This window comes from Pempheris klunzingeri, chromosome 1, assembly GCF_042242105.1.
Source record: "Pempheris klunzingeri isolate RE-2024b chromosome 1, fPemKlu1.hap1, whole genome shotgun sequence".
Taxonomy (NCBI): domain Eukaryota; kingdom Metazoa; phylum Chordata; class Actinopteri; order Acropomatiformes; family Pempheridae; genus Pempheris; species Pempheris klunzingeri.
The window spans coordinates 6,575,287-6,597,660 of record NC_092012.1 but is presented as its reverse complement, the minus strand read 5'-3'; the positions used below and the strand labels follow the sequence as shown (position 1 = coordinate 6,597,660).

Here is a 22,374-nt window from a genome sequence, read left to right as displayed (position 1 = left end):
GAGTTTGATTAGGCTTTGCATGAGGTTTTTTTGAAGTGCTAAGATGGTACCGCAATAGTTGCCTAGGATAAGCTCAGATTGTCGACAGCAAGATGGTTTCAACTCAGACTCCCCCCACAGACAATCGGGAGGAGATATAAATACTGTTTGTTTATAGTAATGCACATTTGTCCATTAAATAAACCTGATTAAATTAATGAAGAGCTTGGCAAACCTCACTTCAGCTGGACAAAGGTGTGGTTTCCAGAGGCCTGAAGAAAACAGGGGAAGCAACAGTTAGTACAAACATCAATAAGGCTTCATTTCAAACATCTCAAAAAAAACCACCCACACTTTACTAAAAAAAAAAAGCTGAGCATTGTAGTGTTTCACACAGACAGAGATAAATAGTGCGTTTGTTGGGCACTATTTACAGCTGATGCACATTTGGTGTGCTAGTAGGCATTTCATAGCAACAGGACCATGCCCAACGTCATCGTAATGAAAGAACATGTCAACCAGTGCAACAGTGTTGTACAATGTTTAAAACAAAGTGTTCAGAGGAATAAGATGCATTAGAAAAATATGGATTATCACCAGCCTGTAGAGGATAAGTGTAGTCATATTCTGTGTTTCCCTTTTTTCCCCCCTTTATGTCTTTAACAGGAACAAATGGGCTTTGGTCCAAGTGCCAGACAGGTTGAGGACCAACTCACTGTTGGTTTTGATGTTGTGGGATTTGACAATAAAAAGAATACAAGTGGAATATTACCTTATCCTTTTAACAGTAAGTCAGCTTTTAGGCATTTTCATTTATCTTAACACATTCTGCACTTCTTCATTAACACACTTCAGCCAAACATTGTGTGAGTGTCATTATGTAGGTTTCAGGTTAACAATTAAAAATGTTGGGTGAGGGTTGGCAAATCTAACAAAAATAAAATAGAAAAACCAAACACTGTTGGACCAAAGGTTACTCACTAAATATCTAACAAAACTGCCGGGACTTCCATCCAGGCTGGGAAGTCTCAGAGGGGGTAGGGTACCAGCGCATCTAAAGAAACACAAACATAGTCATATACACCAGACCAAAACCAGGCTTCAGTACTTCACTCAGTTCTGCAGACTTAACCAGTTAAAATGCTGTGAAATGTTAAACTTCTGACAAGCAGGATTAGAGGGACTGTCCCTTTAAGTCCTGGTCACTGAAGCCATGGGAATGTGGGTCACGTAGCTGCTCATTGAGGACAATAGTCTTCGAGTAATTAACAGGCATGGAAATGTGGAGGGTTTAACCTCTCCATGTGTTAAACATTTCCATGGGGTGAGAGCTGGTGTGCCTGTACCTCTCCATACCTGTGACAGAATGAGGCCTCGCATTTCTACACACCGAATAAAACAGGACAGCAGAGCGCAGCAGCTTAATATACTCTGGAGGCTATCGACAGTTGTTTAGAGATATTTGGAGACTCTGGAAGTTACACTGCTGTGTCACACAGTCAAACGAACAAGGCAGGGAGTCACTGGGAAGAGAACTCTGGCATTTTAGGGATCTTTCATCAGATTGCAATTAAAAAGGCCTTTCCCCCCCATTGTGTGGCTACACAGTCAGCTTATGTTCCAACAGGAACGTGGACAGCAAGTTGGCACCTCCAGCGAAGGCCATCAGGTCTGACAATTTCTCCAAGCAAATACCTTACATTCCTCTGCCTCTTGTGCCCAACAAAATGGCCTATGTAATAGCTGCCTACTTTGCAGTGTAGCACTCCCCTGTGCTCTAACATTGCAGGAGGAAGTTAGATCACAATGAACTTTAAATGACCCAACAAGAGAAATATTTTCCATTGCTATTGTTACCAAAAGCCCTACCCACTTAGCTGCAAAGTTAGCTGCAACATTCAGATTGCCATTAGCTTACAATGCAAACACCCATTTCTCCATCTTATTCACTTACATTTTCAGTAGACTTGATGGGACACAAGTTGGAAATAAATGTTTTGAATTGATTTCAAACCAAAACACTGGCAGTAAGTTAATGTTAATTATAGTAATACAGTAATATAGAGAAAACTGAATTATAGTAATTATCACTTGAAGTGCAGCAGCAGTCTAAATGCAAATCAAACTTCAAATTCGAGGCTCCAACCTCCATCGTGAGGCTCAAATTTGTGGTTTCTACTTTACTAGTTTAGTTTGTGTTTTGGTCATAGCATGGGCTAAATTTAATCAGCAACTGCATCTTTTATCCTCCAGCAGACTGATGGAAACATTTATACCTTCATGTCTGCGATTCATCCATAAAAAAAAAAAAGAAGAAGCTTTGAGCCAAAAACAGCCAGATGACACTCTCAGAGGGGGATTTAAGATAAGTGCATGGTTTTTATAAGGTTACACTACATCAAAGAACGCACATATCACTTCCACTGATGGCAGACCAGGAGTCGAGACATTTTCCATTTCAAAATGACAAATAATTTTATAACAATATAACTCATGGTTTTAACTTCCACTCAGCTCCTTGTTTTGTAGTATTAAGACTGGGCACAGGTTGTACAGCCAGCAGCGACTTGAAGACTTGATACTGTGCTTGGCTTCGACAAAATGTCTTTGTGATGTTATTGTAATACCTCAGAGGACCACTGGGATTGTTTTAAGAATCTGAATCTCTTTTAACACCAGCGTGCACCATGGTAGCAAGTTTGAAACAGCAGCAGCGCTTAATTAATTATGCAATTTGATTCAAGTTTTAGGATTACACTTCTTCGTAGCTGAGCAAAGTGAAAAACAGCTGCACATTGCTACAGAAATCATGCATTTAAATTGTACCCATGCATAACAATCAGTAGCAAACAGGAATTCGTTTTTCATGTCTCCATAAAGATTCCCTGTATTGTCAGAGCTGAATGTGGACTACAGGATATTAGAGGGAAAAAAATAGAAGAGAAGAGAAACACACCGGTTGGTCCCTCACCTGGGCGTGGAGGGCTGCAGCAGCGGCAGCGGCCGCAGGGTAAGTGAAGGCTGCGTGAGGGAGGCCTGGGGTCAGCTCCGTGGTGTACAGGGGGTAAGGAGTCCAGGCATCTGGAGATGCTGGGATCAGTGCTGCCCCTGTCAGATCATCTGGGGAAGTACAGGGCAGGAGGAAACAAAGCTGACTGACCTACCCTTGAACATACAGCCGTGCATCATGTAAGCAACCAGTGGCTATAATTTTTGAAATAAAGAAGAAAATGTATAACGAGAAATGCTGCGAAAAGCTTTTGTTACTACGTTGTGTAGTCTTAATGTGGCCTTTAGGTTTACTGCTGAACAGTGATGAGTCTTTTCGGAGTAATAGCTTGTGCTAAAGGAATATAAATAACTTTTATGACCCTAAAAAAGGTGCAATCAGACCAGATTTCCTTTAACACATTTGCTTCTCTTTCCCTTCAATCTGGTTGAACATTAGAAAGCATGGTGGTTGGCGCCGACCTCTCAGTCAAGATGTACTCATTACATGCTTGTTTTACGACTGCATGGTGTAAAACAAGCATTTAGAGCGAAATAAATAAATAAAAAAGGATGCTGTCTGGCAGCAGTAAGTGCAAGGACGGAGACAGAGGTTAATGAATATAACATTTTTAATAAAACGCTGTATAATTTATAATGTATGAACTGCTGTTTTTAGCCTGCTAGCTCCCTCAGTTTGTTTACAACCCATGCTCTTTCCTATCCCCTCCTGCTTTTCACCACGCCACATGGACACATTTCGCCAGGCGAAATCTGGTCTGAATGCAGCTCACTGTCGTCAACCATCACCTGTTCAAAACTAATGAATCCAGCTTTAGGCAAAGAGCGGAGACACAACTGCTGACTAAACCGTGAGAGTGGAATTTCCCAGCTGGACAGAAGCAAAGCGGCCGTCTTAAGAGTCGAGATGACACATGCACGTGGAGGTGAGTTAGTCTTTAATTTGTTAGATACTGTTTTTAACCCCTGCCCATTTGTCTTTAATGCCACAACATCCTTAGAAATTTTTCAAAAAGCCTAACAAGGGCAGTCGAGTACTGGCATTGGCAAGGTGAGAGTGGATGAAAGAGCCTAGAGTGGTGCAGCCGTACAACTTACATGGGTCCCGTGCAATGAAGTGTGCTCCTAGAGCAGGGTGGATATTTGTGGGGTTCGGTGTGGCCATCAGCTTACTCTTTGCCATCTTCGTGTTGGCTTTAGCAAACTCTAAGCGCAGGGTCTGGGGACTTTCGGGGTCAAAACGGATACCCTGGGGGAGAGACGGAGGAGGGGAGGAGGGGGACATAGTATCGTAAGGGAGGTGGGCTGAGTTTGAGGGGCCGTAGCTCAGCAGTCTCACACATGGCCTCCTTTCCTAAAGCCGTGTTTCAATACTCAGGATGTATCCTTCAAGCTTCCCTTGAGATAAACACTGTTCGGTCCTCATGTGGGATGTAAAAAAAAAAAAGAAAGGAAAAAAACCCTTCCCCTAACTGCTTTAACTGAACTAATATTTCTAAAAAAGGTATACTTCAAAAAATATTTTAAAAAAGGACAGACTGAAGGATACACTCCTGAAATATTTGAACATGCTTGCATCTCTTTTTCCTCATGACAAAATCAAGAGCGCAGGCGACTGGAGGAGGAGTTCGCCCCGTCGCACGAGCCAGGAGGAGAGGGAGACGAGGAAAAGGGCCGACGGCGAGACTGAGTGTAATTCCTTTTAGGTGGTTTAACCCTGCTTGTGTTCTTGTGCCCTAAGCGTTGTGCCCACATGCAGGTGAGTAGTATTTTGGTGTATATGTGTGTCTGTGTGTGTGACTGCTGGTGTGTCTAAGAGGTGATGCTCATAAGGAAGGCTAGGCTATGAGAGAGAGAAGTGTTAGATACTGCCAATGTGGGCTACTAGGTGACAAAATAAGAGGTTACACTACTGAAGATGTGTCCAGATAACACTACACATGTGGCTATAGAACAAGTATTACAGTAAAGCAGTGATATGCAAAATAAGGAAAGCTATACCAGACTAAGAAGGAATGTGTATCAAGGTCAAAGTAAACTACCGTAAGGCTACGGGATTCTGGCCTCTTTCCAAAAATGGCCCTGCCATTGAATTATAAAAGACAAAATGGGTTGGAGAATTTTTAAACTCCCAATCATTCTTTTTCTCTTTAGGTTTAAGCAAATGTTAGAACAAATCTAAGAAATACAAAGCAACAAATTTAAAAAAGGAGATTTTCTTTAAAGGGGGAATCAAACGGCAACAGACTCGAAGAGAGGAAGTTAATATAAAACAAGGCAATGCTTACATTTAGTGCATTTTTTGCAGCTTCGGCTCCAGACCGACTGTCAAAGGTTACAAACCCGACAGGCTGGAAGGCAAAAGGGAAGACAGATACTGTGACAACTAACCAATGAGAACCTTCTAAATACGCAAGAACCAACATTTGTCAAATATCACATTGATTATATAGAGTATAGTATATTCATGCAGAGGAAGAAAATCCTGTGTCAATCAAATCAGCAAGGAAAGAGGACATTGCCTGGCCATTTGTTTGGTATTTTAGAATAGCATTAAAGCAGCTCCTTTCACTGATGGAAGGCACCTCACCTGTTTTGATGTTAACTTAATCAGTGACCCTTCATAACCCTGCGGGGAAGAAAGATAGCCAATTATCCATCCTGGAGTCACATGCAGGAAGTCAGGCATGAACACTTCTCGCTATATCAAGAGAAACCGGCTTGTGTGCACCCTCAGTTTGAGCTCGACTGCAGGCCATCGAGAAATCTTCTGTGACAGCGGTGTACTTTGCACATTTGTCATAGTAAAAAAAACAGGCAAAACATGCACATTTCCAACAAATGCAGCTTCCATTGATTTTGACTACAGATAAAAAAAAACAAACAACCATTGTTTAGTTTAAAGGGGCAGGTAGGTGTTATGAGATATGTAAGGGGTAGTTTAAACACAGGTGAAGCATGGATCCAAATAAAGCCACTGGTTTTAAACAAAGTCAAATACAGCACCAGGGTCGGTTGAAGAATAAGCAAATTCTTGGGAAACTAAGGGGAATTTTGCCTGACCAGACTACTGATAGATGGGATCTCTCCTGATCCTGATTTACAGCCATGGAAAATTAAACAACTTTCACTGGCTGATAAATCCTTTGTAACAATCCAAACCAGATTTGGCTTCAGTAATTCAGAGTAGAAAAACAAGAGGTACAATACAGTCTATATTTAAAAGAAAGACAAAAAAAAAGTTTCTCTTGAAAACATCTTGTAAAAAGAAAAATAATTTGGATCAAATCTGAACGCAACCCTTCATTTAATCAGATGTAACCCTGTTTGCACACCATGCTGTGTTTGCCTATGTGAAACACTGTTACAGTTGACATAAGAAAATATGACATTTCAGTGGTTTCACAATGTCCAAATGTTTTGAGGGGAAATAGAAATTTCCCTACACGGTGGGCGAGCTGGGTCACGGAAAGGGTTGGTTGGCCAATCGCAAGGGCTACTCATTTACACATACCACAAGATCATCCATGTGCGAGGGATACCACTTCCAATTTGGTTAGTTAGGACACGGGTGGGAGGGGCGTTTATGGAACTGGAGTCCAGTCAAAAAAACAGACCCATGGACAAACAATGATGTGGCCTCATTTCCATATATGCAAATATCTGGACTTCCCATTAACGGGGGGATTGTTTGAACTTCGTACAAAAGAGGAGCGCTGATAAACTGTCCACTGTGTGAGCTGAAGCATCAGACGCTACAGGCAGGAATACTGCTGCATCATAGGGAAGTGCTTTAAAAAGGATTTCCTGCACACTGGATTACAGTTGCAGTTCAGTACTTTAATAAAATGTTTGAACTCTAAAAAAAGGTCTTCCTCTGTGTGCAGATAATCCTTTTAGATACACTTTCCATGACTCTCTTCCAGCACACAGTGGCTACCTTTACTTTCTCTCTTTTTTTTGTTTTTTAATATATAAAGGACTGAGAAATCAAAGTCTAATTTATATGGGGTTCCACAAATCTGAAAATTTGCCTCAGAGGGATTTACTATCTGTCCAGCATACACTGCCTCTCTCTTTTGAAGTGCGTCACATTGTAACCTACCTTAAAAGGTCTGAAGAGAAGGTAAAGTTCTCGTGGTTTGATATCAACTGGTAGGCCACTGACAAACAGTGTTCGTACCTGCAAACAAAAAGCAAAACTGCATTAAAAAAAACAAAAAAACATTCAGTATCTTCATTTGGTGTCTTGTCTGTGTCTAGAAAGAGCAGTATGTGGGAGAAGAACTGAGCTGCACAAAACAAAATTGCTTTGGCCATGGTCCTGACCCCTTTCATTCCTCCTAAATAACCAACACACATATAGATTTAGTGGAACTTTCCATAAAACTGTATGTGCAGCACACATTCATAATATCAAGTCCTGGAAAATGAGAAAAGCAATAAATAGGAAACATGTTTTATTTCTGAAAGTTTGAAATAGAACTGCCCACACTGACAAAACAGCACCTTACGACTTGACACATGAACCGACCTACAGAAGTCTTGACTCCCATCGGTCCCAAACTTTTTCTTGACTCTGAAATACAATGGTGGCACAATGAAGCTGTTCTGGATATGAAACGACAAGTGCTGCTGGAGATTTGACCCCGTAAGCCACTGGTCCTTGATCTTTTTGGCTCGTAACCCCTTAAAAACAAAATCCATGTCAAGTTGTGACCCATCACAATGTTTACAGGTTCAACCAAAGAGTTGTTATTCCCTCAAAGATTGTTTTATTTGAATACATTCAAAAAGGCCTGAAAGGAAGTAAAATGATCCACGAATTTGTAAAGCAAAGATTAGAATAAAGTCTGGAAAACTAAACCTAATTTTGCTTGATAGAATCCCCCCTCCCGCTTTACCATTCGTTTAAGCATTTCGTGACCCTTCAGAGACTTATGAAGCGACCCTTTGGCTGGGTCCTGACCCTCAGGTTGGGAACCACTGCTTTAAGCCTTTTAAGAACCAAATAGGTGACCAGTTGATAAAACTGATTTTAAAATGACCTTTAGGATTTAATATCCATCTCATTAACAGATCTGAACATTTTCCTGTGAATGATTAACAACGGTAGATTTTATACATCCTGTCATCCCTCTAACATGTTATGAGCTAAACATTGAACACATGCTGGTCTTCATCCTGCTGGGGACCCCCTGGATCCCCTCTCAAGGACCCCTGGACTTGCCCTGACAAGACAGCGCTGAAGTGGTGCACAGGCCAGTGTGGCTGAGGAAATAAAGCGTGCAGTGCGAGGCCCATTAGTTCCCAGCCGGTGGGGAGGCCCTCAGTACAATGGGGCTGCCAGACGAACAACACTGGACAACAGTGCACAGCGTGACACCATTTCCTTCCTCTGACCCACGGCCCCAACCCTGCTGGCCCTCCGGCATTTTTCAGGTGCCGCACAGCAGCAATTCTCGGCCCTTTACAAGTCGGCACATACAGAAATTGAAGACTGGCCCAGCTGGATGCAAACTCAATGGACATGTTTGAATCTGTTGACTGCTAGAAACCTGAAGATGAAGTCCATGCATGTGCGCGGTTCTAGAAATTCACCTAAATATAAACAGAAGTGTTCATCACTGACAAAATACTGTCTCTTCATTTAACAGGCCTCTAAAATGGGGATTTTCTGGTTCATTTTCTTGATCTTTGCTCTTAATTACATGGAGGGAAAAAAAAACGCAAAAGCAAACTAGGCTAAGAAAAGTCAAGTGGCCCCGTGAGGCTTTGTTGTAAGATAATGGGAACAAAGGAGGACCAACAAAAGGGCCAAGGCTCCCCTCAGTGTCTCTCCATAAGGAGTCATTAAAGAGGAAATATAGCCGGCCACACAGCGCTGAAGAGTGGCAGCTGGAAAAAGTCAACACTGATCATTGTAGAGATAATTCGATATATCAAGTTGATTTACTCATTGTTTTATTACTATTGAGGGTTTTTTTTTTTTTTTTAATACAAATATTTTAGATCTACAAATCACAAATAAGGATGTCATGGAGCTGCTGAGACATTTCTTTTAGGTCTCAGTTGGAGGATGAATTAGAGCCTCTTCAACAAATCAGGAGTGAAGAAAATGAGAAACCTGCAGCGTTTGTATGACGCATCTTATTTAGTTTGGCACCTGAGTGCAAACAAGCGCAGACAATGTTGCAGCAGCAAACTGGATGCTGAAAAAGACAATAAATAAATAAATAATAATAAAAAAAAAAACAACCGGTGGGTATTTTGAAATATGGGATTAGAGCTAGATATTTAAATTCATGGGACTGCTTTGCTCTTTTCCCCCATTCAGACGGCCCGAAGATTTTACAAGATTTAAACCGGGTTTTTTCACCTAAATTTAATTTTTTTAATTTGTTTTTCAACTCACATTTGAAGCCGATACAAAAGCCCCACATTGCCCTAATAAGTAAAAAACAAATGAGGTAAATACGACAACTGGATGTTCAATAAAATATACCAAGCAAGAAACAAACACCTTTAACAGCTTAATTGGTTCATTTTTCTAGTTATTTGCACACCTGGTGATGCGCTTTTTAACCTGTAAGAAAAAAAACAAACAAAAAAAAAACAGACATCACTTCGAGCTTTTAAAGAGAAAAAGATGCGTGTTGAAATAACATTTTGCACCATATTCCTAAACTTCCATGTGTCTAACGTGCCAACTTTTAGTTTCGCCTCTTTACAATTGCGTCTTCCTTGTTTCCTTATCAAGTGCTTCAGGATTTGAGAGCGGAAAGAAAAAAAAAAAAAAAAAAAAGCCAAACGCACAACTTGCAAAGAAAAAAAAAGAAAAGAAAAAAAGTCACAAAAGCCTGAATTTGCAGAAGAGAAGCGCGGTTTTATCGAGCTGTCAGTGGACGTGAACGACAGGGGAAGTCAAAGTTTGGCCAAACTCACCTCCTCTTCGATGGAAACGTTGTTGTTGGGCTCTGCGTCAGCTTTGAGACTCATGTTGGCGGTGGCCTCAGCGGCTGCTGCGGCTGCTGCGGCTGCTGCTGCTGCACAGAGGATCAGATTCTTCTTCGTCGAGTGATATTTCCCCCAAGTGCGCCTGAAGCTGCCGTGAAAGTCCTGGTGGCGTTTGAACTTGAGGAGAGAAGATGTGCCGAGGTGAGGTCGTGCGGACGAGGACGGCGAAGTATCCGAGGATATCTTTGTAGTTGTGGTGGTGGTAGGAGGAGGAGGAGGAGAAGAAGAAGAAGAAGAAGAAGAAGGAGGAGAAGGATTGCGAGAGAGAATCATTCATAAAAGGGAAGAAAAGGAAAGAAAAGAAACACAGATACGCGCTAAACTAAAGGTGAGAAGGTGGATTTGTGCTCCGTGTGTGAGGGTGAAAGATGGGGGAAAGAAGTGCGCGTAAAAAACAGGAAAGCCTCCGCGCTCACATCAATGCCCTCAGCTGTGGGATTGTGCGGAGGAAGAACAAGTAAACTTTTCTCATCTCTCTCTCTCTCTCTCTCTCTCTCTCTCGTCCCTGAGTGAGGCCCCCCCTCCTCTCTCTCTCTCTCTCTCTCTCTCTCTCTCTCTCTCTTTCTCTCTCTTTCTCTCCCTCCTCCTCTTCCTCCTCCCGCTTTTCAATTAGGTCATCAATTATGTTGGAGTCCGCTGTGAGCCGTAATCAAGCTGCAGATCCGCCTCAGCTGTTGCAGGAAGCGCCGCTGCATCACCGTTTCTATGGGAGCCGGTGAGCCAATGGTAACCCACCCCTAACCCCTCCGATTTATATTAGCTTAGAATAAAAAATATTATTATTATTATTATTATTTTATGGTGCTATTTTCTTGCTAAATTTCCTTTATTTTTGTAAAAGGTTAGAAACATTAAAAATAAAAATACTCACGCTTTACTCCCATAATATTGGATCTTATGCAGAATCTGTGACACTTTAATGCTTCATATTGAAGCATAACTCGTTTAACTTGATTTTATTTCTTTTATTTAATGTTTTATTTTGTTTTGCCTGTCTGGTAAAACATTTCTCACCATCTGCTTAATAAGCAGAAATGTATTTAAACAGCTATTTGAGGCATTTCAACACATTTTCATTGCAGGTGAATGTGCTTTCTGCCAAAGTGCCTCCATACAGCAGCAAGGATTTAAAAACAAATACTGTTAATGATACGATGAGGGGTAATAATTTAATGTTAGAATATATTTATGTCTAACTAATTCACACTACAACTGAAATATCAGAGTAAAATGAAAAAATAAAGAAATGTTAATAATGTTAATGTTGCTCACATGTTTAGTAGCTCAATATATTATACAGGTATTTGAATTGGTTTTAGAGGAGTTTCACCTTGATTATTGACAGAAATATTTAATTTGATGTGCATTTAATTAATGAATTGATAAATAAACAAGCTGACCTGGTAAACCTTGTTTACAGAAATATAAAATCTGTATTTTTGCCATCAATACATTCAATAATAATGCTAATAGTAAATCTGTGTGTGTTTTAATCGTCTGGACCAGGCTGATGTAAGAGTGGCGTGGGTGGAGAAACGGCCCGTGTTGTGTTTTGAGGCTCGGCCCTGGACGTGAGCCCAGCATGCAGTGCGTTTCCTCACAACAAGGCTGCTCTCAAAGGCCAGACAGTTTCCTGACTTTGTATAGGAACACAATCAGGCCTGCAGGGCGAGGAGGGGGGCGACGGACGTATTCTCACTGTGCTTCTTCAGTGATCTGATCTAAAAATAGTGACGCTCTACTGTGTTTTCAATCTGTTTCAGGACATACTGAACCCAAGTGATTATTTATATATATATGTATTTCAATGGAGCAGTAATTTCAGATCTCGTAGAAAGATGTGTAAAGCATTGATTAGATGTATAAGGAGCTGTCAAGATTCTTCACGTGGAGCAAAATGAAAGCTGAAAGGGAACAGAAAAAGAACAGAAAATGAATCTGCAACTGCTCACCTATGTCATTTTTCAACAAATACATCGTCAAACATCTGATCTCTGGTTCCAGTCTCTCTTTTTTTCAGGTACCGCGCCGGATTTCAGACAAAGGGCAGCTATAAATTTAGATAATGCTTAATTCAATACATTGTAAACATTCCTCCTGGACAACTTTTCAGGGTCCCAGATATTTCTAATAGGTCGGACTATTGGTCAGACAAAACAAAACAGTATTACTGCAAGACAATTTTTATAGACCAACCAATGAATTGATTCATGGAGGGAATAATTGGTAGATTAATTGAAAATAAACATAATCTTTATTTCCTGCCCTATGTGAAATCATGGGAAATAGTAAATTGTCCTGTTTTATTTTTCCATTTTCAGAATTATGCATAATTCCAAACCCTTTAATGAAGCAAAATGTGGGAAATTATTAACAGATTTTGATTAAAAATGAGCTTTTTGTCACTGATTTGTTTGTATGTTGAAGGCCTCTCTCAGGAGCCAGTCTGCTGGTGTTTAAACTGCTCCTTGTGCTTTTGACAGAGTTCAATTAACTATTATAATCTGTTCCATATGCTGAAATAATGGTCAGGTGGGTGACGATGATGATGCTGTTTGACACGCTGACGATGAGATTTTATGTCCAAGTCTGTGGTTTTTACTGTCTGTGAGACACATTTCCCCTTGGGAACGATACATTTAAAAACAGAAGGTGCAGATCTACATTTACATGTTTATTTACCAGAATACAGTAGATACGGAGAAATCTGCCTCCAGTCAGCAGCTGCATTATGCTTTAGTTTAGAGAACGTTAAGGAGCGACATATATTACGCTCTGTTTGTCATTTTAGTTACACTGGCTGCCTATGAAATATTGACTGTGCTGCTGAGTGTTCATTAATTTATTCAACACATACAGTTCGTACGGTCTGTACCATGAGGTTTTAATGCACAAGAGGCCTCCATCTTTATCCACCTCGTCCACGGATTCAGGACTTCCACTCTTCTTAAAATTTACTTAAGGAAGATGCAGTGATGCATGTAAAGATAAATATAAGACTTTGATGTCTTGTAATGCAAAGCAGCTGATAGCTTGAATTGATTTTTTTTTTAATGATTGCAAACATTTGCCATGTTTTGATATATAGAGATTTTAGTTAATATTGTTATTAATATTGGGATGCTGATTTCAACCATTTTCCTACATGTCTGTCTTGATATGATGAGGCGAGGATTTGCTCAAAACAAAGGCAGATTATTCCCATTGTTTGAGAACATGCTAAAACTAAATATTTATGTAAGACACACATTTTTCTATCACCTCTTATTTCTGACGAATGAGACCATTTATTAAATCTGCCATTAAAACCGTTTAAATTTAAAGCGAATTCTCTAAACGTGGCAGACTGAAAAATGTTCTTTGATGCCACGTGTGTCATGTCATGTCCTCTCTCTCTCTCTACAGCTTCTCACAGCTCCTGAATGCAACTCTTAAAAAAATCCTTCAAATTAATCAGTGGTTGATCAGTTCAGTGGTCCTGGTCAGTGGTTCATGCACCACTGGCATATAAAGGGTTAAAAAGCAAAAATGAGTCACTGAAGCTCTGAACATTTTATGCCCATAGATGTCACTGCCATCTTCGTTGCCAAAGATAGCCTTGTGCGCGAACTATGTCTTATTTATACATCTCCTCGGCTGGATTTAAAGGACTGCTTGATGTTGTTTGGATCTAAATTCACAGACCTCTTCCCTCTAAGTGTTGGCATGGAGGCCGACACAGTATAGTTGAAATCATCAAGAGATGGTTATCTTTTAGACTAAATGGATCGCTGCAGAACGCTGCTGCTTTTCATTAATTGAAGAAACTGGAGAATAGTATTTATTTATGGACCTGCTGTCTTTTGCGTTTACGTCACAACGAATCCCACATGTGTCAAACGTTGCTGTTGCCAGTTTGGAGATACTGTAGATGCACGGTGGATCGTTACGACTAAATGGTGTCACTCCAGGAAGCTGTCGTGCATGAGTTGGACAGTAGTCTGTCAGGGGCTCCTTTGGCTTGAGAGCCTTTAATACAAACAAAATATCATTTGTGAGCCTTGTCACAGGTTGGGAATGTCCACGATCTGACACGAGTTTTACTTGATTTTAATACTTTTAGAAGCATGAAGAGGAGAAACTACTTGATATTCCAAAATGAAATAAAGCAGACACCAAAGATGAGGGGAAAGTTTAAAGAATAAACCATTTTGAGCAGAACAATGTTGTTTTTTCTTCTTTCCTTCCAAGGGGGTTATTTCATGACCCTTTAGATTCATCCTGTGACCAGTTGGTGACCCTAATTGCTGTCTCCATGATGACTCTGCTGAACACTGTTTAAACTGCATAACTTTGTTTTCTAGGTTCCTGAAGTTAGATTACATTTTGGGTGAAATGTGTGTAAAATGATGCACAAGACTTCCATCTGATCAAATGGTGCAGCCATTAAAACAAAGAGTCTTGGATCTGAATAATTCACCCAAAATAAAGAATCATTGAGTTTCAATCAGAAGCTTCAGCTTTAACAAGACTGAAGCTGCTTTAGAGGGAATAAAAGTGGAAAAGTGGATGTTAAGGAGTTAATAGGACTCGGCACATTAACTAAAAACAATATATTTAATTGAATTATCCGTCATTGTATTCAGCAGATAATCCAAACAGTTATGGAGCATTAAATCAGATTTTTTCCCCCTCTCTTTCTACCCACAAACACCTGACAGAAACCGAGACTGTACAGCTCAGAGGCTCTGGATAAGCCTCATGTTTTATTTGCGAAAAGCGGCCCCATTGTCCCATAAGTCACCTCGCACAGCACTCTTCTGCTTCACGCCACACTGAGCCTGTCCTACTGTGTTAGCGTCACCCGCTGCTAAAGCACTTAGCTTGTGTTCTACGTGTCCTCTGTGGTCCAGCCAAACATCCATTTGGAGGTCCTAGTAAACTTTGAAGCTTTTTCACCCACACACAGAGCGAGGGAGGCGCGGGATGCATTGATGACGTTTCATGGAAAAGACTTTGTCCAATAAATGGCCTTCTTCACGAATATATTAAAGCTAATCCAGGACATGTATGTAGCCATGCTTCTCAGCCCAAACAGCATGATGAGTATAAAACTGGCTTTGTTCAACTGAGGGATTTTATTTAAAGTTTAAACCAATAATATCGGTAATACTCTATTAGCGAGTGTTAGCACCCACTATCCATTTGGTTGCCACATTTAATCTGTTCCTTTTTTTTTTCTAACACTTGTCAGACATTGTCACACCTGCTGTGAGAGCCAACAAGGACAGAAGGAGGACGGAGAAGCTTCCACGTCTGCTGGAAATCAATCAACCCTCGTACACTGCACCGCTGATACAAGAATCAGACATTATCCTGTTTTGGTTTGTTTGATTGTCGTAAAGTATATTTAAATGTTAAGCTGATGCCATTTGTGTCACAGACGCTCACAGAAATAAGTGAATTTCCACTAAAGTGACAGAGTTTAGTGGAATCGCAGGGTGGAGACAGTTGTTCCAGCAGACGACATAAATAACAATTTAATGCTTTGCTTTCATTTTATGTCACAGCTGCACTCCAAAGCAGTTTCACAGCTGCCATTTTCCATCAGCTCTTTGTTGTACATGAAGTTATTAAAAGGGAATTCTCACAGAAGGCATATTTATAATAGATGATTGTTAACAAAATGGGGGAAGTAAACAAGTTGTTTCATAAGCAGCTGAATTACTGCTTTCTGCGAATGAAACAGGGTTTTTTTTTTTTTCTCCATTTCAGGCTACTGTTTTATCAATCATGTGTATTATCACTAGCTAAATTAACCTTAGCCAACACCAATAGCCACTTGGGACCAGAAGAAGACCAAAATATGGGGTTAAAAAAAATTATATTTTGATTGCAAAATGCACAAAAATATCAATTAATGGTCTTTATGTTTTTTCTTTGGCAAGTGACCATGGCATAAGCAGGATTATGCCCAGCAATTAATGGCCTCCTCCTGATAATAGATTCCAATATTATCCCTTACATATCTTGTTTAATTAGTGGTTTCAGTAGGACGCACACTGCCTTCCAATGGTTAGGATGTAGGAAGCCATGTGCATGATATGCTTGTTGTTCTATTGGTTATGTTGTGAGAACACTGTTGTGAGGCAGTGCTGCTGGGCTGTATGTATGCCATCATTACATATTGTTAAAAGCTGTTACTGTCGGCGTCTAGAGGCCTTCGAGACCCAAAGAGGCCCAATTTAGCTAGTTAGCAACACATTACGCAACGTTGGAAATGTGCAGGAAGTGTGAGGTCGTTGGAAATATCACCATTTTCCTTAGACATACAATTACTAATTCAAATATATCAACTTAACCACCAACCAAATAATTAATGTCCATTGCTTTTGCCATATCTGAAGATGTCAACAACACATCACAACTCGTGAACTTGGAACTTTCAAAGCATTTCCATTTCTGAGGAGAATACCACTTCACTGTGACATCAAGCCACTGTACCAGTCCAACATGACGTAGAGTGTGTTTACATGTGCATTGGTATCCAGGTTTTGAACCTTATGCTGGTTTTAGTCTTAGTCAGGATGTGATGTTTGCATGCGAGATGAGAAAACTTGTTATTCATACCCGTGTGCACATGACTGGAACATTATCCAGGTTTCTGGTCATCTTCCTGCCGGTGTGTCCCGATTTCACCATCCTAGTCAAATCAGAACATGATGTTTATATGTTGAGAACATAAATGGGGACACTAGTGTACATATGAATGCACTTTCCCCAACCTTGCACGATAAACAGAAATAAAAAATAAAAGTCAGAATCTTCAGCACTTCCAGTAACGATTATTTTAATCATAGATTAATCTGCTGTTTATTGTCATGTCAATAAAATGCCTGACAATGGTGAAAGATGCCCCTCACAATTTAATCAGTTACATATCAAAGCAGACAATAAAAAATCTTTATAGAAACTTTATAGATAAATCGATCATCAAAATAGTTGCAGATCAACTAACACGCTTAATAGATTAATAGACTCATTGTTTTAGCTCTATAATGACAGCTGCTTCCATTTAGCTTTTGCCTACTGGGACACGTTGTTAATGTTATTAATGACACGTTAAAATGTCCACTCTGAAAAAGGTCTGTTACAGTGCAATATGGTAATGGATGAATATAAACTTCACAAAATCATCATAAACACAAAACACAGTTTGTGGATCTGCAGATTGGTCTGTTGATTGGTTTCATTTAGATATGAAAGAGACCATAATGACCCAATCCTGAATGGGGTGAATTAGGAGCCATAACCTCTGCACAGCATCTGGAACACCTCCTGGTCCAGATGTACACCACTGACTGTCTGTCTATCACACCTCAGAGTGCCTCACTATGAGAAGTGACGATGAGAAATTCACAGCCTTACTTCAGGGGCCTTTGGATGAGGTTTCTCAGCAACACTGATGATGTAAACCATCGAATGCACGTAGGCTGGATTGTGTTTTACATCAACATTAATCACCCGTGAAGAAAAAAAAAGGGTCTCAGCTACACCAGAAGGCTCAAAATATAACTCTAATCCGTCAGTCGCCTTCCTAACATGTGTCGAATACAGTAACCTCAGTTCATTGCCTCCACCTCTCCTGGATCTCAGGACAGTTTATGTTTTCTACAATGACAACAAAGCCTGTGCCAGCAGTGACTGTGTTTATTGTTTCATACAAAGCAGAAAACAAAACTATGAGCTAAAAAATGTTCCGAAACATTTGCCAGATCGGGGGGGGACTACTGTGAGATTGTGTCACATATTGTTTGCAGCTCAGAAATAAAAACAAATCTTTTTTTTTTTTTTTTCTTGCAGCCTGTTGGTCTCTCTCTGTCTTTCTTACACGCTTTTTTTTTTGATCTTGGTGAAAAGACAGGACAGAGATTTGTTGAGAGTTCTTGATCTTATAACTTGGTGAAACAGACTTAAATCTAAGTGTTTCCTTTTCCACTGAAACACTCCCACTCTGTGCATTCCTAACAAGAGGAAATGCTGAAGAAATGACCCACTGGGACCATTTAAATAGCCTTTTCTCATGAAGAGAAACCAGCAGATAAAAAAGAAACTCCATTGAGATTTTCCTCAACATGGGAAAAACCAAAAACAGACATTCCTTTCCTAAAGCATAGTCATATGAAATAAAAAAAAGTAATAATTTAAATACATTTTAGAGGCTAAGAATTGAACGAATGCAACAAACCAGCTGATTTGTTCATATTTTAGAGGTGGTGTGGTATGAAAGGCAAAGTGAACTTGGTGAAAAATAAACACTTTCACAACATCCTCCCTCAGCAATAAGGTCCTCACTTCCTGTTTGTGTATGGAATATATGACGCCGAGGGTTATGCTGTTTAAACCAAAGGGCAGCAGATTCCCAGCTAGCGGAGGCTGGTGGGATCTGAACGTCTGCTACCAGCTTCTCAAGGGGACACCAAGTGGGTGGGAAAAGGCAGAAAGCAGGAAGAGAGGGAAAACAGGATAATGATGCAAAAGAGAATGGAAAAGAGGATAATTAACCGGGGGGAGGGTGGTCGGTCTTCAGATCTTTACAACTTCAAATTATTTAAAAGGTTAAAGACGCTCTGGCAAAAAGAAGCTTCTGCTCCATAGGACAACATGACCACAGAGTATCTGCAGGGGTGCGAGACTACTGATGATATTATCATCAGTATTTATCAAAATGTCAAAATCGAGCATGTAAAAAATAAATCAAATATATTATTATTTGACTCTACACTACTTTATTATTTCACATGGTGATAGATATCTGTCTTTATTAGCTCACTCATAGTCTAATGAGAATTTTATATACATTTCTGTCAATGACAGTCTACAATAAACTGTGCAGACCTGCTGATGTACAGTGTATCAGCACAAACACATTAAACAATTGATATACAACATGTTGATTTACATGCTTTAGAGGTGTTGGTAGGTATATTTTTAACTTTGCACATATTTTTAACATTCTTTATTCAAAGCTAGCCTAATGACTGCTGATCTTCTCATCTCACTCTCAGAAAACGAGCAGAAGCATATTTCCCCAAAGGAGAAATTAAAAAATTCAGAAAATGTTTCAAGATACATGATTGTAAACAATTGTGGAGTGATTTGGAGTGTGTCTTATCTCATCCAAGTGCGTGGAAAGAGAAAATAGCAAAAATGTTTTTTTTAATGTCTCACAATGTTATGCTGTAATGTAATCTCATTAAATGTCTCGGATCTGCACGTGCATCCAGATGTGCACTAAAAACTAAAACCACTGATTTCTTGGGTCATTGCTAAACTCTTACTGAAATGTGTAAACACATTATCTGAGATATTCTGCTGAATAACAAACAGATAAACAAATGGAGCCAAAACTGAAGGCCCTAGGTGGAGATAAGTGAATATGAAAGGTTACTTCAGTGCTGTACCTGCAGACAGAAGAAACACATGTTTGACTGAGCCACTTTGATGCTTCCTCCATCCACGATTCCTGATCTGTAAATAAAGTAGATGCACTTGATAAAGCTAAAATCTCCCCAGAGACTAAATGAAAAAGAAAGAACGTAAAGAGGAAAATCTGGCGAGTGCTTGATGTTATTGTGTTGGCATGTAGCTGCAATATCCAAAACTATGATGAGGAGTGTGTGTACTGGCCTGTAGATATTTAAACAGTGCAGAGATTTCAAAGACAGGAAGGCCTTTTGATAACAATCACAGTGACGCCCTGCGCCTGCGGGCACTTTCTGTGGCAACCCAAACACTGCAGATGGTCTTCTCCAGCAAATTTACATGATGTTTGGACACTTTTTGCTCAGCTGTGAGACACAGTTCTGTTTTGTGGGCAGCGTCTCTGGAATGTAAACTACTCAGACTACCCACTCATAAACACAGAAGACTTCAGAACAACTGTGTAATGGTTTCAGGCTTAATGGGACACAGAGAAAAGTTCCGTTTTCACAAGTACAATTCTGCATCATCATCATCATCATCATCATGATTAAAAAAAAACAGAATTTTTACACTATTTGGATTTTTGATAAAAAAGTGCAGTCACTTCCACTCATTAGATTAGCAGTGTGTGTATTTGTGTTAGTTTTTAGCAACACAAACGTTGTGTTTGAGGTCATTACTTTGAGGCAGATGTGTGTTTATTATGTTTCGTTGAAGATGATGTGCGTCACGCTGTAGACTGAAGCCACTGGACTCGACTAGTTCATCTTCTCTCAGCATACTTTTCCTTTCGGCTCTTCATCTGCTTTTTTTTTCTTTTGGACTAATTCAGAGACACCACATGTTTTGCATATTTTTGTAGACACCTCACAGTGTTTAAAAGCAAACAAACAAACAAACCTCACAACACAACTGAGTTAAATTACCTGCAACTTTCAGTGGAAATTAAAAACAGATCAACAAAGTAGTGAATCAAGCTCACATATCACAGCAACCCCTTACATTTTCATCTGTTGTACGAAAATGCAAATAATCCTAGATTTATAAAACCACTTTTTACCTCATATACACCATTCATATGATTTTTTTTTTCTTATATAGAGACGCAGACCATAAGAGGCTTTCAGCACTGCGACGACAGCCCAACATGCTTCTGTCTACCACCAGTGCCAGCTGAGAGCTGCAGCGTGCTATTTTTGTGGTGTGAGGGATGGGGCAAGAGCGTAGACGATATAAACGCTTCAGCCTATCGTTGTGGATTTGTGACGGGATGGCTTACATCCAATGAAAAAAAAAAGTGAGAAACAGGAGGAACAGAGCACGGCTCGCTACAGTGGCTCAACATGTCTGAGGAGTTGAAATCTTGTAGGCATCAACGCTTATTTCAAATGTTATTGGAAAAAACAGAGAAGAAATCAATGGCAGATTTTCTTCTTGGTGGTCAGTCAAGTCCACCGCTTTGGGTCAGACCGAAACATCTCAGTAACCCCTGAGAAATTTTATTTGTTTTATTTGTTCGATATTTTTTGTTCATGGTCCAGATGATGAATCCTACCTGACTTTTCCTTTAGTGACATAATTAGGTTGACATTTGTGTTTCAGGGTAAAATATCTTGAGACTACAGGATGGATTGCCCTGAAGTTTGGTACAGACATTAATGTTCTCCCTCTTAAACAATTATAAAAACAAGGCCATGGCCATCTAAATGAGCATTATATGAATATTATAGCTGCAGAACAGCAGCATATTAAAAATCACAGTTGATGAAATTTGGATTCTTCATCCCTGCGACATCTCATCTCTTTAAACATGACTTTTTTGCACACTTGATTTTCTTAATCTCTCTCTTTCTCTTTCACTTACCATGTCCTGAGGTGTGGTCTTCAATGCAGAAAGACCTTTGTGTAAGTGTTGGTATGTAAATCTTGCGGAGCATCAATCACTGGACTCCAACGCAAACACATGTTAAATGCACGTCGTTCCCTCTCTGCTCGGCAGATCCAAGGCATGGCTCTCATCTAATGGACAATAACAAGGCTGTTAATAGCAGCAGGACGTAGTTCAGCCCCACTCAGAGACACTAAATCAATCTGTTCCAAATAAACAGCAGGCTTTTACTCCACTTGCTCATCCTGAGCCCCGAGTTTGGAGGGTGACATTTCTAATTTATTACAATCTAGTGAGAAACAGATGAAGACTTTGGGTACCTGGATATAGTTCGGTAGAGTCATAAGTAAAACATCTTCGCTCTTCCTCATATTTCTGCTGCTTATCATAGTGAAAGCTAAATCCTATTAAAGGCTATTTTAGGAATTCAGATTGTTCTTTTTTTGTATAGAGACATAATGACGTGTAATGACAATCATTTATTGCACAAGTTATTGCACATTTTTTAAAGGCAATTTAATAACAAGTGTTGGAAGCTAACCAAAAACACAATCCTTCCATAACCTTACCTGAGGGTTTTTGTTGCTCAAACCTAGCCATGTACGAAATTCAGGACGTGAACCCCAGTCTGTGGAGAGAAAGATGTGCATGTTAAACACCCATCATCCGCTCCAAACTCCTCCTAGTGCGTTGTATGTGGCGCACAAGTACAGCACCTGAATATAATCCAAGTAGAGACTATGTTTCACCTCAAGAACTGTTTGAAAAGACAAATTAGTATATAAATGTAATGTAGGTGACAAGTGTGACTGTATGGATTCTAGTTTCAAACTAATAACACTCCAAAAATGGGTTCATTAAAGTGAAAAGACAGAGAAGGACGACACCACAATCAAACTACACTCACGTGTTGTAAACCTGTTAGCTGTGACCAACTCCCCCGAGGCCCCAGACCTTCTCAGAGGCCCGAAGTCTCCAAGCTCACCATGAGGCAATTAGATTATAGTAATTTTGTA

The 22,374-nt window shown here is 39.9% G+C and overlaps 1 protein-coding gene and 1 long non-coding RNA gene across 4 annotated transcripts; both read right to left on the bottom strand.

The window, feature by feature from the left end:
• Window positions 1-4: 4 nt before the first annotated feature.
• LOC139203372 (RNA-binding protein, mRNA-processing factor 2a) lies at window positions 5-10,461 on the bottom strand. Of its 3 annotated transcripts, none has more exons than XM_070833065.1 (8): window positions 9,934-10,461; window positions 7,094-7,171; window positions 5,579-5,617; window positions 5,277-5,339; window positions 4,087-4,237; window positions 2,936-3,099; window positions 961-1,033; window positions 5-251 (listed from the first exon to the last, which is right to left on the bottom strand). In XM_070833065.1, the coding sequence occupies exons 1-7, from the start codon at window positions 10,276-10,278 to the stop codon at window positions 968-970; spliced, it is 906 nt and encodes a 301-aa protein (XP_070689166.1). In that variant the 5' UTR covers window positions 10,279-10,461; the 3' UTR covers window positions 5-251; window positions 961-967. The 3 variants fall into 3 exon arrangements, with proteins under 3 accessions (XP_070689166.1, XP_070689173.1, XP_070689183.1); XM_070833072.1 differs by having other exon boundaries at window positions 2,951-3,099; XM_070833082.1 differs by lacking the exon at window positions 961-1,033 and having other exon boundaries at window positions 2,951-3,099.
• Window positions 10,462-13,856: 3,395 nt separating this feature from the next.
• Window positions 13,857-21,453, bottom strand: LOC139206503 (uncharacterized). Its single transcript, XR_011584829.1, has 3 exons — window positions 21,335-21,453; window positions 16,615-16,687; window positions 13,857-14,013 (listed from the first exon to the last, which is right to left on the bottom strand). It is a non-coding gene; the product is annotated as an uncharacterized lncRNA (long non-coding RNA).
• Between the last annotated feature and the right edge of the window lie 921 nt (window positions 21,454-22,374).

Bases quoted from the DNA above. Each gene is read 5' to 3' on its own strand.
- LOC139203372 (XM_070833065.1), bottom strand. From the start codon at position 10,278: ATGATTCTCTCTCGCAATCCTTCTCCTCCTTCTTCTTCTTCTTCTTCT. The intron at 5,340-5,578 runs GTGAGGTGCCTT...TTTGCCTTCCAG, and splicing joins TTAAGTTAACATCAAAACAG to CCTGTCGGGTTTGTAACCTT. The intron at 1,034-2,935 runs GTGTGTTTCTCT...GTGTTTCTTTAG, and splicing joins CCCAGGTGAGGGACCAACCG to ATGCGCTGGTACCCTACCCC.